Genomic DNA, 16,264 nt, shown 5'->3' on the forward strand with positions numbered 1-16,264 from the left:
ATGGATTCTGAGACAAATACACCTAGGAAAGAGAGTGCGGAGAATCTAGTTGGTAAGCCCTCTTTTCAGTCGTACTTTCAATAAATAACAAACTTGTATGTGTGAAATTAAATGTGGGTCAAAAGCCTTGGGTTGATTCCTTGGAGATTAAAATCCTAAATCTCCATGGGCAGCAACAATGCCATCCTATTTAAACTGTCCTGCCAATATATCCTAACCCTTACCTGAAAGCAGCGGGATGTGCAACTTTCTCCAGAGGTCAAAAGGGCTAATTTGGCCTATCAACTGAGATGTATGTGCTGGGTGGGTAAATACGGGTGGAAGGAGTCAGGGCCTAAATACATGAAGGATGATTGAGGCTGAGATACTGTATGCCTTTTTCAGCAGCTGTAAAATTCCTCTGTGATTAAAACACAGTCCTAATTCCCAAGGAGGGTCTCATACTTGGAGCAGACAGTAAACCTACATTTACACAGCTATTGGCTATTATTTGTTAACACTGCATTTGATCATCAGAGTGAGTAAGATAAACATGACAGATATCAGTCTTCAGATTTAATACTGGCAGAAAGCAGGGAGATGGGAATCGAGGGGAAAAAATCAGTTATTCATTCCACATGCCTCCATCTTTACAGGATAGACCCAGTAGACTTCTATTTGTCATTCTTCTACTGCTGCTAAAAAGCAACATTAAAATTTGATATCCAAAAGACTGTGGCTCTATTGACATAGCCTGTTCTTTCAGGGAAGGATTATAGATAGCAGTAGTTTATTAGATGTCCTTATGTTTTGGCTGTCTTCTCCACTATCTCCTTGTCCAATAGATGATTGCAGTGCACATGTGAGTTTCTGATACTGTTGCTGTGATGGATCTCTTATTTGGTATGGTGAAACCAGGTGGTAGATCTATAGGATCCACTGTCAGGTCTTGCAGCTTGTTTTCTCATAACCTCCACTATTTGTCTGATGGTGAAGCCCAAAGGTTTTCAGAGCTTTGTCCAGTAATTAGAAGGAGTTCCTGAAATTAATGAGACATCTTGGGAGGTTTTGGACATCTTAGTCTGGGTTTAGTATTATATAGTTAAATTCTTGTATATTCTTGTATGCTGCTGCTTCTCAGAGTGATAGTGGTAAGATTTGCACAAAGATGTCCAAACTGTTGGTGTTGACTTCCTCACCCCTCAGATGATTCTCTTGGCAGTAGTCAGTTGTACCAATGTGCTTTGTAAATGCACCACCTACCTTTACTGGCTCACAATACTCAGTTGCTGAGAAAAAGGCAAGATGGCAGTCTATAAAAATGTGAGCATTTGGTCCCAAATTAGTCCCAGCTAGTGTGTTTCTACCCATCTATTGGTGATGTGTGAGGCTTTCCAGAATCACTTTGAAATAGTTCAAGAAGCTCTCGTGCCTACGTTTGGTATGCAAATAAAACACTTCTATTGATTCCCTGTTAAGGTTTGGCTGAACTATTTCTAATGCTGTCCACCCCATAATCTATCTTGCTGTCTTTGACTTGATAGAAGAGACATTTAACCACTTGCCTGCCACTTAATGTACTAGCTATCACCTGATAGTTAGTGGAAAAACTTACCACACCAAAGAGCGCCACCTCAAACTTACTGTGCTGCTCCACTGTGGAATGATAATGCTAATTAGTCTGCCAGTATCACAGTACAAATGTGGCCATAATCTTCTGGTTAAGGAAGTAGCTCATGTGGACCTGTTAGAAGTTTGCAGTAGCTGGGGTGAAGAAGCAACAAGTTTTCAACACTAACCCCCAAAGATTCTGTCCTGTCCTCACATACATATATTCTCTTGAGGTTTGCATGGTCATTTCCTTAGAGGAACTGAGTAATCTGTTTTAGCAATGGTGAGGGGACAGATAATATTTTACTAGTCACCAGCTTGCTCCTAGCCCTGACTGTGAATCTAAATGTCTTTTTCCATTGAAATGGGTGAGAACAAAAGCCAAGATGCTCTTAGCAGGAAAGGCAGGACATTCAGAACAAAGCCTGACACTTGGTCCTCTTGAGTAAAGACAAGGTGAGTTAATAAATCTGTGGCAAGGAGCTCAGAAACTTGGCTCATACACAGTCAAGCACAGCAGGCCCCTTTCCTCATAGACAGTTGTGGGGGTGGGGAGGTGTTTTGAAAAAGTTAAGTCTTCTTGCCAGGGAGAAGCACAAGCACAAGCACATGGGCAGGGAAAACATTTTAGTTCTTGCATGGGTGACAACCCTGCCCTGACCATGTCCACATCACAGGAGAAGGCAGGGTTGGAGCAGGGGTCCAGGCACTTGGATTCTGAAGATGCCTTCTTCCTGGAGCTCTGGGACTTCACACAGATCCTTAGGTAAATGTTCCCTGTGAATGCAGGGACTAGATTTGAGTCCTTCAAGTCTTATATTTCCCTCTGACAGCTGTAGTGGGGTGCAGAGGGAAGGGCTGGAGGTGGCAGCTACTTTCAGCTTCACTCATTCTCAGTAGGAGGCCGGCAAAAATCACATTCTGCCACCATAATCTGCTCCAAAAATTTCTTCTAAGGCAACCTTCCCCCAAAGACAGCCACTCCTTGCTGCTGCCCTTGTTCCTTTTACTTATGCCCCAGCTGCTCTCCCAGTCTAAAAGGCTTTTGCCCTTCAGGAACTTGTACACATGATTCAACTGAACTGTTCCATTCATTGTTCTTCTTCACAGCTGTTCCTGTGAAAAGTGCTACAACTTCAGTATCTTCTTTCATCTTAAAAGAAGAACAGCTTCTTGGTCCTCTGTCCCCTCCCCAAAATAATTTTTGATGGCTGGGCAGGTGCCAGCGTATGGATTCAGAGTAGTTACGGTGTCCTGCTATGGCTTTAGGAGGCATGAGCTCATAGTCTTATTCCAGGCTTTTGCCAAATGCCACCCCCAAACACTGTATCTGTCCTCTCCATCTTGATCCACCTGTCAATGAGCACTGGGTCATCTATGCTGAGGGGTCAGTAGTGCTAGATACATCACTCTTTGTGTCCATTGGCCATTGAAACAGGTGTGTTTTAACCACTCTATGCAATGGGCTGTTCGGCTTGAGTAGAGCCATGGCTTTGATCTGGGCAGTGGGGGGAGGAGGGGGGGCCTCTGGGCACGACCGGAAACCCTCAGTCAATAAGCATGTGCTGAGGGAAGGAAGCAGAGCTGGGCATAGTGAGCAGAACAGCAGAGAGCTCTATGTTTCCTCCACTAAAAAGTACTGGGAGGCCTTATTTGTCTCCCACAGGCAGAGCTATTTTGTTGTTCTGCCAAATATTTGACTATAAGCCCAAAAGCCTGATCAGATTTCTCTCTTTGTGTTCTATAGCCGATAGAAAGGAAGGAATTGGTGTCTGTGGTTGGATCCTGGTTTCCCTTTCTTTCCTCTTTGTGGTTCTAACGTTCCCTTTCTCCATCTGGGCATGTGTCAAGGTAAGCTGATGGGAATGGGAGCACTGAGAAAATGATCTTATTCCTATTCTTTTTTGACCAGGATGGAAGGAGGCTGACTATGGAGTTAAGTTGTGGGACTGAGCGGCAAGAGAATAGTGTGTCAGTTCTTCTTCTACAGACTACCTATATCATTCTAGAAAAAACACTTACATTTTTGGTGCCTCAGTTTCTTCATCTGTTCACTGGAGATAATACGGATTCCCTACCTTATAGGGATGGTAGGATAATAAATTTACAAAGGTTTTTGAGAAGCTCATTGCTGATGAAGAACACAGAAATAGTGATAAACATGAGTAAAGACAAATATCAATGCAAATCCCCATTCCAAGGAATTTTAGGCCCCAGTCCTGCAAACACTTTGGTACACGCTTAATTTGAAATAGGAGCCAGGAGTAGTTCACAGTGAAACCAATGAAGCTACTGACATGCTGAATCAGGTTCAAAGGTATTTGTGCAATCAGTGCCTCATATTCCACAGCAAAAAAATAGCTGGAGGGCAAGCCAGAAAATGTATAGTTGGACATGCATTTTGTTGGTTTCTTTAATATACTTTGACATTCGTTCCCTAGATCATCAAAGAATACGAACGTGCGGTTGTATTTAGGCTGGGACGCATATTGCCTAAAAAAGCCAAGGGTCCAGGTAAGTATCTGTGTTTTTATTCTAGGAAGATTTCTGGAGACTATGTGGAATTGTTCTGGCTGTGAAAGTTCATTTGATCCCTGGTCAAGTGTGGATGATTCAGACCACTATGAACTATACAAAGTGACTCTTTCACCTTGAGGGGTGCATCTGCTCCTTGTTTGTTGGCTGCTCTATTTAAAGGGACAATCCAAATTAATAGTCAGCACAACACAGGAAGTCATCAAATCCTGAGAATCAGTTTGGCTTTCTCACATGGTGGGAAAAGATGAATGTATGATACAAATAATTGACTGGAATTTGAGAGCTCTAAGTACCATCTCTACCATAGATTTCCTGGGTGACCTCTGCCAAGTCATGTAGGGCTGGACACAAATCATTCTCAAAAGCACCACTTGAATATTGCAGTGCCTAAAAATTAGATACTTTATCCCAGGAGGGTGAGCCAAACTGATAGTGCTGGGATCTCTGGTTCCTGGCCAGTCAATGGACAGAGTTAGCTGCCCTCAATGAGTAATCCAGAGCACTTAGGTGCTGAACAGGAAGGGGCCTACAGTGAGCTGATAGGAAACACTAGACTCTTCTCAGAACATAGATGCATGCCCATTAGGCACTCCTGCCATCTCAGGACTCTTAGCACCCAGAAAAGAGGTGCCTAAATCACACTGAGTATACTGAATTCAGTATGAGAGGGGAGTCCTGGGTTCTGGTCTCTGGATCCAGAATTATCTCTTTTTTATTTTATTAACCAGCTGTTTAATGTAAACTATATACGCAGTCCTGGGAACAGAACCCAGAACTTCCCTCACAGGCTGAGGGGGAAGGCTTCTTGCTTGCTGTCTTTCTGGCCCCATAACCCTTGCACTCCTAGCCATCTCAATTTCAGCAGGAGGAATGAGTGATGTCCCTGCCCAGTCTGATGGATAGCCAGGTGGCTGGTTAGCATACTCTCCTGGGAAGTGCGAAATGTAAATCCCATTAGATTGAGAAGGCCATGGGACCCTGGCCTCTGAGTTCCTAAATTCTGCCCAAGTCCCATTTAAGTGCCTACAAAAAAGATTTGGATCTGACCCTTAACTCCATCAGTTTCCACATGCGAAGTGGCCATGATGATACTTCTTTTCTTCTATGCATTAGCCATCTTGTGTATTTAAAGTCACAAGCTTTGGAGCGGATCATGTGCATGTGTGTGTTTGTACAGAACAGGATCCCCACTGGGACTAAATTATAATACAAATAATACAGTAATGAAGTAATACAGTAATCAATGATACAGTAATGCCCAGATTATTATTATTATAACAAGTGTGTTAAAATAATTATGTCTGCACCACACAGAAGAAAGGAAATTGATTGGAAAACGTGCTGTGGAGCTCTGTAAGTGGAAAGGGTCAATGCGAACCATCCACCTCCTGCCCCTCTTTCCCCCCACCATCTTTCTACAGAACAACAGTTGGGCAGGGGCTAGCAGAGGAGGTATGCTAAGTGGTCCATGATCCCAAAGACTTAAATAACTCAAAGTGCAAGTAGACAAGTTTCAGAGACACAGAGACAAAGTAAGTCTTCCAAGGTTATGCAGTGGTATGAGACTAAATTGAGATCTCCTGATTATGAGTTCTGTGCTCTACCCCCTTAACCATGCTAAATTAATCTAAATACCTTTGCATTTCCTTCCATTATACATAATATAAAATCTTTCCCTTTTCACCTCATGCTTCAAAACTCACAACTGTGGTAATGAAGTATCACCATAATATATGCTTATATGTCTTCTTGATGTATAAACAGTATATTAGGATTAGGGTTTAGCCCTCACAGACAAGTATTTCAAACTCAGGATTTTCTTAACATTTCAGGTCTGCTTTTGGTACTTCCATGTACAGATGTTTTTACCAAGGTGGATCTGAGAACTGTTACCTGGAACATTCCCCCACAAGAGGTAAGAACTCTTCTGTAGCCATTTATTTTAGAAATAAAATGTACAAAAGCTGTGATTTGTACAGCATCAGCTTGATAAATAAAACAATGTTCATTTGCTTATAGGCTTAGCAGTGGTAAAGAATTTGCTTAATTTGTTTCACTGATGTCCACATACTAGCACTAGAGTAGATCTAGAGCTTAAGGCCTACAGCCATACCAGCTCAGGCCGCAACATTGTCTAAGCCATCAAGTTCTTCCTTATTACTTTCAGAATCTTGAGTTAGACACCATAAAGTATGAATAGGACAAGAGATTAGAGACAGCCAAAGATGAGCGAGAGAAGACCAAATAAAAGAGGTGGAATTACTCACAATTGAATATAATTATTCCTCTCTCTCTCTCCAGCATCCACACAAATCAAGAGATAAACCAGTGTACAATTACCTGAACTTATGTTGCTAGTATGAAGTGAATCTGATAGACAACTAATTCAATGCTATTTCAAAAGCCTTCACTGAAGTAATAGTGTACTCAGAATCAGAAATTGATACCAGACCACTGGCTAGTCAGTTAAATATTTTGTACCAAATTCTGCCTTGAAACCAATTTGTCTTAGCTTCCTTGGATTATGATGGCACCGCATTCTGAGATGTGATGGCAAAAAATGAAGGTATCTCACTATGGCTCCAGAGATGTGAATGTGAGACCACCTTCTGACTTGTTCTTAAGGCTGGCTTCAGTATGCCAAACTGAGGAGCCAAAGATGGCTGGGTATGATACCACCCACATCATTGCCTTGTGTACTCTTGGCTACAGAAACTGGTCTGCCTTAATCACACTGGCTGCACGGGTTGGTACATACACTAGCCATATGGGTTTAACTTTGACCTTTTTCTCATGATGGCAGAAACAAAAGATTCATCAACATTGGGATCTCTGTATTTTTTATTATCATTTGATTTTATACCTTTTTCTCTGTTGCAGATCCTCACAAAAGATTCTGTAACTACCCAAGTTGATGGAGTGGTCTACTACCGAATCTGCAGTGCAATCAGTTCAGTGGCTAATGTCTCTAATGTCCATTTGGCAACTTACCTACTGGCACAGACAACTTTGAGAAATGTTCTAGGTACACAAAGCTTGTCTCAGATCCTGTCCAGTAGGGAAGAGATTGCCCATAATATTCAGGTAAATCCACATCTAATGTTTTTTGTGAATATGCAGAGCGATTCATTTTATGAAAATGCACACTGAAAAGGAATGCACTTTCTTAAAAGTGATTTTTAATACTCCATCATCTTTCTTCATGTATCACATATTCTGCTGTTGAAAGGAAATGGAAGAAATACTATAAAGATACTTCTCCAGATTCCCCTGAAACTAGCAAGCAAGATCTTTTAAATGTAACCTTGGGAGAAGTACACAAGACAATATAGATGGTCGTCAAAAATGAGCAGTAATGTGCAACAGTGGAAAAATATACTGGTTTTGGGAAGGCCTTTCTTGCATAGATACTTGATTAAAGTTTAAACCTGATTATAGTTTATCTTCATATCATTTCAATAAAAGTAATTGCATTGCATTGTATTGAACAGAATTGTTCCAATGTTAAAAATACCTCCTTTACTTTAGCAATCAATTAATTGTTGATTTGGCAGCACAGAGGGGGATCCAAGAAGAAAGAAAATGTTATTTTTTAGCACCCAGGAAAGAGAGCGAGAGAGACAAAAGAAAGGAGCAGCCTTCTTCCTCCTGCAACTCAACATGCACAGACATGTTCCCTTACAGCAGCCAGGATATACTGAGGGGGAGAAGCAATATGGCATAAGGTTATATCCAATGTAATGATGAACAGTCAAAACATTGTTAATTCACAGTATTGGAATAGCCGTAGTCATGGACCAGAACCCTCTTGTGTTTGGCATTAAGATACAAGCCTGAATGTCAAAAATACAGTGTATCACTCTATCACTATCACTATTCTGTGACTCATTACATACTGTCTTGCCTGCTATGAAAGGTTGAATGCCTTTCTTTTAGCTAGTTATACCAACCTTTTTATAGCCTCTTGCTCCTTTTTCTTTACCAGCAGATTTCTATTGCATCTTGCCCCACAAATACGGTCTCTCACAAGCTATTTAAACTGCAGCCCCAGTTAATTTCTAACCAGTATTGAAGTTAATGGTTTCATCCAAAATGATTAGCACCAGGCAAAATTGATGTTTGAAAATAATGACCTTAACCCCATCAAAGTACATTCTGTCTTCTTCAATGCATGCAATAGATTAGAACAATTCACAATCAGTAATTTATTGGGTTACTTTATCCTTTGGACCAACCCATGAAATTATCCCTGTGAAGAGTACCATTTCTTCCCATTTATTCTTTTTTAGTTTAATTAAAAAAAATCTTTTTAAAACACTGGGTTAGTATCAAACATTCTACTGTGCATTCAACGTTCTGGGGAGTGTATTTCCCATGGTTTTGTTTCCAATAGTCATCATGCTTTTATTTTCAAGACTATGCTGGATAGTGCCACTCATAAATGGGGAATCAAAGTTGCACGTGTGGAAATCAAAGATGTCAGGATCCCTATGGAGATGCAGAGGGCTATGGCAGCTGAAGCAGAAGCAACACGAGAGGCTAGAGCTAAGGTGAGACTGGAGGCACCATGGGCAGATCATAAATTTTGAAAATGGGGATGCAGATGGTGTGATGCATCATTACGTATAACAACACATATTTTTTTCCATTTGAAGAGAGACTAGATGCTTTACTAATATGGTAGGGGAATGCACTATATTATTCAGTTTAAGATCAAAGCAAAAATAAGTATAATGTTATAGTAACGCACATTAATCTGCTAGACAAAAGCTGGGCAAAAATAGTCAAAAGAAACTATTCTATCAGTCCTGTAGTCACTAGTGTTAAATGTGCATCTGTTGTTCAGATTTGTAAAAAAAAATCTAGTCTTCTTGAGCATCTTGAAAGTGCACTCAGCACTTCACTGTCAATCATTTTCACACCAGAGTTAATATGCATCTAAATTAATATTACCAAACCCGAGTTAAGATTCTTAGCTAAAGCAAAAAACAGCCTGCAGGGCTGTGAAATAGATGAGATATATTACCAAGAATGTATAACAGATAGCAAAACTGCAGAATAGAGGATAGATTCATTAATGGAACATCAAGGCCATTAAAAAGGAAAGGGAGTTGTTAACACCTGCAGAATGAAGACAGATTAGTAGGGATCAAATAGATTATAAGGAGCCATAAAGTCAATTGACTCCCTCTGGGCTGCCTGAATAGAAATACCACTGCACCTCCTGGGAAGCTGGCTTTCAAGTTTGGATGAAGTAGGAATCAAAGGGGGATGCAGTTGTACTACTGCACCCCCCAGGATCCACCCCTGGGCAGCACTCTTCTTCTCATGGTTGAAATGTGGTACATTTATGACCCAGACTGATCCTTATTGCTGTATTGTACATTTTTACAAGTGCTCATTTCCATCCTATTTTAGGTTGTAGCGGCTGAAGGAGAAATGAATGCTTCAAAAGCACTCAAACAGGCCTCCACAGTGCTGGTTGAATCTCCAGTAGCACTTCAACTGCGCTACCTGCAGACCTTAACCACAATGGCAACTGAGAAGAATTCCACAATTGTTTTCCCTCTCCCTATTAGTATGGTGCCGGGTTTGTATAAGAATAATGGAGAGAAAAAATAGGTAGCAACTGAATACATGTCTTTACTGCATCAGAGGGTATGAAGGAGTGTCACCAGGAAAACATGTTCTTCCCACCTGCTCTTGCTACATCTATGACACAGCATTCAGAGCAGAATTGAGTGAGCAGGGCATATATTCATGGTAACACTCCCTACTGCTGTCCCACATGGTCTAGACATAGTGAGACCCTTTTATACTTTTTCCTTATCAAGAGGTGTTTCAAGCAGTTGCAAAAGTTCAGAGTTAAAGTAGAGAAGCTACTTTGATAGCACACATCAAAAAGTGGTTAGCTAAACTGAGATGGAAACATGAAATCTGAATGTCTTGAAATCTGATTGTGGTTCCCGAGTAAGGCATCCAGCTCTAGTGACTTAGGTTCATCTTGAAGGAAAAAAGGAGAAATCTTTGTCAGGCTGTAGGTTAAACTTAAAATTAGGCTGTTGCTTCTGATGTCACTTCCTTTTACAGAGAACGGACTCAGTAGTCTGGCAGGTATTTTGTGGTTGGTCTGCTAAACAGGAGCCTTCCTATAAGAGATAATAAAATAATTTCATACAGAATATGGGCCCAATTCTATTGTGTTAGGGAATAAATTTGTAGCAACTCCATTTAAATAACCAAAGTAACAGAAAGAAGCTGGGTCATTAACATTAGAAAGATTATTTGATGACTGTGTATAGAAGTACCAGGTGATCTGTAAATGGCTGTAACAGTAATGGGCCTGGTTCTGATTTCATACTGGTGTAAATTAGCAGTACCCCTATTTATTTTAATGGAGTGTTACCCTTTTGTAGATCCAATGTAAATGAGAATCAGGCCACTGTGTTTAATATGTTCTCTGCAATGTAATTCAAATGGATCTCAACTCTGTAAAAGGAAGAGAATGGAAGAGAATGTATGCTTAGTGGCCATATTTGCCACAATTGCCATGATGGCAACACAACCATGTGGTATTGAACATCTACCCATGTTAATATACATTTTCCTCTCCCCCCATAACTAGTCCTTTGCATTCCTCCCCACATAAGCAAACATTTTGTGAAATGTCTCTTCTCGCTACCACATTTTATTGGATAGTGAAAGAGTTGACACTCATGTATCATCATTGGAATCTGAATCTTACAGCCTTTGAAATGCACAGCAGTTTGCACCTGCACAGAGATGCTGTTGCAGACATTTCATATAGTCAAATGTGTCTTCTTGAGTTAGGCTCAAGCCAGATCTACATTGCAAAATTCCACTTTGCTCCACTGTCCAGTCATATGAATAAGTTTCATCCAGAGAGCATAAATATCAGTGGTTTTCAGACTGTGTTCTGTGGAACTCTGGGTTCTGCAAAGAGATTGGGATAATATCAGAGCAGGCCAGGAGGCAGTGCACCACCATTGTGGGGCCAGGTCACTTAGCTCCATGTCAGCTTTTAGGATAGGGTTAGGGGTGCCACAGCAGCAGAAGTATAATAGGGTTCTGTGACTTTAGGAAGTTTGAAAAACACTGATATTATGTGATTCAAATCAACTCACAGGAAAAAGGCAAAATAGGCTCTGTTATGGTTCCTAAAACTTTAATGGCTTATGGGACATAAAAGAAAAGGCAAATAAGGATTAGTTGCATTTATGGGTGTATACGCAGTCCTCGGACTTATGACACAATTGGTTCCTGAAAACTGCATCTTAAGTTGAAACGTTGTAACTCAGACTGATTTTCCCATAGGAAACAATGTTATAAGTGGGGGATTGTTCCTGAACTAAGGCCTGATGCCCTGTTTTCACCAAAAATACCCCAGAATTTTGTACACTATCAATTATAGATGAGTAATATAGCTACATTAATGTATTTATATTGTAAATAGCAATCATATTGATTTGGAAGGACTTCTCTGAGGTGACTTTGCTGGACTTTTTCATAGATTTCATAGACATTAGGGCTGGAAGGGACCTTGGAAGATCATCGAGTCCAGCCCCTCCGCCCAAAGGTCAGGAAGTTAGCTGGGGTCATCCCAGCAAGATAAGCATCCAATTTCTCTTGAAGGTGTTCAGTGTCGGTGCTTGAGCCACCTGTGATGTCAGGCTATTCCAGACCTTGGGGACTCGGACAGTAAAGAAATTCTTTTTGAGGGGTTCTTGGTTGCAGTCTTCTCAGGAGTCTTGGCTGCAGGTTTTTCTGGAGTCTTGTCTGCTTTCTTAAAGAAAGCGTCCAAGGAAGTTTCAACAGATGTTCTCCAGGGAGATGGGTGACACAGCAACTTGTTCGCTGGCATGGTGTCACATCAGATCAAACGTTGTAAGTCTAAACTGATGTCAGAAAGTTGAAACAGGGTGTCAGTTTAGAAAGGCTGCAAGTACGAAACATTGTAACATCAAATGTTGTAAGCTGAGGACTGCCTGTACTTCACAGTAGAGCTCCTGAGTACAGGATGGATGCAGTGTAGACATGCCCATAGGGCACACCCACTAATAATGGGAAATGTTTTGGAGCCTTATTCATAGCCTGCTAAAGTCAATGGGAATCCAGTTGCATTTTGTTACCACAGGTGCCCTTAGATTGCAGGATGTGCTAGAAAGCACTTTCTGAATCCTACTTTAATAACTCCTGGTGGATCTTGCAATAGCAGTTGCTATTGCTTAAGCAGCACTTAATTCATTGTGGTCAATGCTTTGCTCATCTTTCCCCATCAGAAGGTATTGCTCATCATCCTCCACCACTAAATCACAAGATGAATGCTTTATGAATTGCCAATGATTATTTATTGATAGAGTTTTATCACCAGCTATTGTGGACAATAAATTGTCAATTGTTGTTTGACATTAGTAAAGATGGCAAACCTTTAATGTTCACAGTAATAACTATGTCTTAGAACCACTGCCCTGCCATGTAGGATGTAGGCCAGGAACTATTAAAATCACCATTGGCTTATGATAACACTGCTTTTCTTTCCTTCAGTACTTGTGCTTTACAAAATTTAATTCATTTTCATAATGCCTCTGGGTAGTAGTTTAGGACTATGATGCCTATTTAACAAAAGGTAAACTGAGATGAATAGAACATGTCTGACATCAGTCAGGGGTCCTGGTTTTCCTTGGTTAAAAAAAATAACCCCAAATCCACATTTTTCCATGATTAAAATGAAACACCACTATCTGTCTATCTATATATCTATCCATCTATCTATTTATGAGTGGTGTTTCATTTAAATCATGGAAAAATGTGGATTTGGGGTTACCTTTTTCAGTTAAAAAACTGGGGATTTTTTTAAATCAGAGAAAACTAAGATCCTTGAACATCACGCAGCAAGTCAGAGGCAAGACAGGGAATGGAGTCTGGGATCCCAGACTACTCTTCTATCTACTGGAGCATTTGTCCTCTTACTTGGGTGACACCCTCACTTCTCATAAACCCTACTTGGCTGTAAATATTTCCTTTCAAGATAAAGGAAAAGCTTTCTGCTCTTCATGAAAAAGATAGATAAAGCAAAAAGTCTGGTATGTCACTAGAAGCAAAGCAACCACAGGATTGTGTTAATACAATTCATAAAGAAGGTTGTTGCCTATGAAAGGTCATGCCCTAATGGGCCACCCTGCCTTACCTGCTGCCTACTTAGATAATAAGAACTGAATTCTATTTACCTGCTAAGATTCATGACACTTGCATAGTTTTTACACTTCTAAGTTACTCAACAGCATACTATTTTGTCTCGCATGCACACAGCTAAATGCCTTATGTGGCTACATTTTTGCCATATATGACTTTGTCCCTTTGTACATCCTTGGAAGCTATTCATTGTTGCTTCAGAAACTTCTAAATCCACTGACATTCCATCGTGAGTCAGCTGTGCCGAAAGTGCAGCATGCAACCCTCCCCTAACTTCCAGCTGACCCAAAACAATAAGTACCTCCTTTGACAGTACAGTACTCCACCTTCTGCTCAGCAGCCTAGAGGTTAGAGCGCCTTCCCAGGATAGGTTCTAGGCTCACTTCCCCCAGAGATAATTTGATTCGACCCTTCTATGCCACTCGACAGCAACATAACCGCCAGATATGACCAAGAGCACCTTCCTCAATCTGGGCACAGGGGGAGAACAGACAAGAGAAAGTCTGATTCTGTGTCTCAGGAAGGTGGACACTGGCCCATCAGAGGAAGGAACAAGCTTTCAACATTGGTTCATTTTTGCAATAGAGTCACTAGGAAAACTGAATAAGCAACCTTAGGAGCAAAGAACAGGCTTCTTCACATAGGACTATACCTGCTTGAAATTCCTACCCTGTAAGACAAAAAGAGATGTTCAGACTGTACTATTTGGAAAGCCTATGAGTGGCAGTCCTCATGAGAGAACTTCATACAGGAGAAGCCTCTTGGAAGACACGAACCAGAATCCCTAAGGGGAAAGGATGAGTGCCTGTGTTTGGACGGAAGAAAAGAAAGCCTGGTGGACCATTAGCAGCAAAGCTCAAGGTCTCTTGACTTAATCCTTTAAGAAAATAAGTATATACACATGTGTACAATACTACTCCTCTTTCTCCAGCCCTCTGTCACAAGCCCAATACTGCTTGTGGGATACCAGCTGACTCGCTTCACTGTCAAATCTTTCTCAAAATTACATTGGGCACATCTATATGTGATGCTGTGTCCACGAGCAAAAACCGTGATGCCACAGCTACATCACCATAGTGACGCACCCCCTCAGTATACTGCATTGCTACGGAGATGTAGCAGCTAAAAATAACCATATGCAGTGCGCATGGTGCTGTATGGGCTATTACTGTTCCATCATTTAGTACTTCCAAAAGGAAGTACTTAACAATGGTGCAGTAACAACAGTGCTATAGGGACATGTGTAGATGTGCTCACTTTCCACATGACACCTCTCACCACAAGTCCAGTTGACACAGAAGGTATAGTGGACACCCTAAGGACTGGTGATCCATCCATTTTTCAGATCACCCTGTGAACTGCAGGCCAGAGTCCCCTTTCACTTGTATGGATACAGCTCAATTGGCAGATGTATACACTTATTAAAGTGCAATCTAGAAGAGTGCCATGACTTAGCAGTAGTGGCCTTAGGGGAGGGCAAACTGGGTGATGCCCCGGGGCCCGACACTTTATAATAATAATACAAATTAATTACACTGAATATTTGTATTATCAATATCATATTAAGATACTTTCATTGCAGTTTCATGGATAGGGGCAAAGTAAAATTGAAATTGAAAATGTCCACCTTGCTTATAGGTAATCAAAATTAAACCTCTAAGGGGCCTCAAATGACTCTCTTGCCTAGAGCCCCAACAACCCTAAAGCCAACACTGGACTTAGAATGGTCTGACTCCCAATATAAGTCAGCATACACGGTGCATTTGGCATTATAGTCATTGGTCGCAGATGGATGAGCAGGGATGTGCAGTTTGTGGAGCTGCAAACCTCTTTGTGGCACCATAAACTGCGTGTGTGGAATGTTAAAAAATAAATTTGCAGTGTGGGGCGAACATTTGCTACCAGGATTTCCCAGTAGCAAAAAAAGAAAGCACCAGAAAAAAAACGTGGCACAGAGCACACTACAGTAGTGTGCACCAGAACAGATGGAGGCTTCGTCCTCCAGTGAGATGCTCTTCCTCCTGGCTGAAGCATCTTTATGTTACATTTGTGCCCCAGCACACTGGGAACTGGGAACAGCTGGGCAAGGGCAGTTTGCCCACAGCAGGACAATTTGGATGAGTGGCACAGGGCCACAGACCAGCCCTGTGCCACTCATCTAACATATATATTTTATATATATAAAATCAGTTATATATCTAAACTGATCCCTGAATGGTTTTGGTACCTTGTTTTTTGACATTTTGTACTTTTTATCTTACGTCTTAAATATCTCACCTTCAATATAGATGAACAAACAACAACTTAGATGATGGCATATATATATATGGGGATATATATATATATCATCTAGCAAAGGACAAATCTAACAGTCATCAGACAAGACAGCTACCCAGAGAAAGGATCATTTTTTAAACTGAGGCTTGTATGCACTGGGAAGTTGTTCTGATGAGAGTCCTGTCATCACAGAGATGTTTCCACAATGATTTTGGAAAAGTCTGTTCATACTCAGCTACTTGTACTGGTGTGCTGTGTCCATACAGGAGATATCATGTTATATTAACAGAAGGGTATCACATTGTTGGTAGACATCCCAATGTCCTCCTTGCTGGCTTCTGGCACACCAACTTGTGGGAAAGTGTTGCTCTATAATCCACACATTGTAGGATACTCAGAAGCCTCTCAGGAGACTGTGGGAATTTATGGTTCTGTAATCTTTAGAGGCAAGTGAGGATGAAAAAAGAGAGTGAATCCTTTTCTCTGTGTTGATAAATACAGATTCCTAAAGAGTGCAGAAAATATAATCAATTACCAAAAAGCAGAGGTTGGGAACATATGGCCCATGGGCTGGATCCAGCCTGTGGAGCCACTGAATCTGGTCTGCACAAGAGCTAGAGGACTTTGCCTGCGCCACCACTTCTCC

The 16,264-nt window shown here is 41.1% G+C and overlaps 1 protein-coding gene across 1 annotated transcript; it reads left to right on the top strand.

The window, feature by feature from the left end:
• Positions 1 to 9,750, top strand: STOML3 (stomatin like 3). Its single transcript, XM_090031726.1, has 7 exons — positions 1 to 52; positions 3,338 to 3,441; positions 4,032 to 4,104; positions 5,961 to 6,043; positions 7,009 to 7,212; positions 8,544 to 8,678; positions 9,547 to 9,750. The coding sequence occupies exons 1-7, from the start codon at positions 1 to 3 to the stop codon at positions 9,748 to 9,750; spliced, it is 855 nt and encodes a 284-aa protein (XP_089887852.1).
• Positions 9,751 to 16,264: the final 6,514 nt, after the last annotated feature.

The sequence above is a fragment of the Crocodylus siamensis genome, chromosome 1, assembly GCF_052110815.1.
Source record: "Crocodylus siamensis isolate JL-2025a chromosome 1, ASM5211081v1, whole genome shotgun sequence".
NCBI lineage: Eukaryota > Metazoa > Chordata > Crocodylia > Crocodylidae > Crocodylus > Crocodylus siamensis.

What these genes read in the sequence shown, in the direction of transcription:
- STOML3 (XM_090031726.1), top strand. Translation starts at nt 1, where the DNA reads ATGGATTCTGAGACAAATACACCTAGGAAAGAGAGTGCGGAGAATCTA. An exon ending in GAGTGCGGAGAATCTAGTTG is followed by an intron (nt 53 to 3,337) that starts GTAAGCCCTCTT and finishes TGTGTTCTATAG; the next exon opens with CCGATAGAAAGGAAGGAATT. An exon ending in TAAAAAAGCCAAGGGTCCAG is followed by an intron (nt 4,105 to 5,960) that starts GTAAGTATCTGT and finishes TTAACATTTCAG; the next exon opens with GTCTGCTTTTGGTACTTCCA.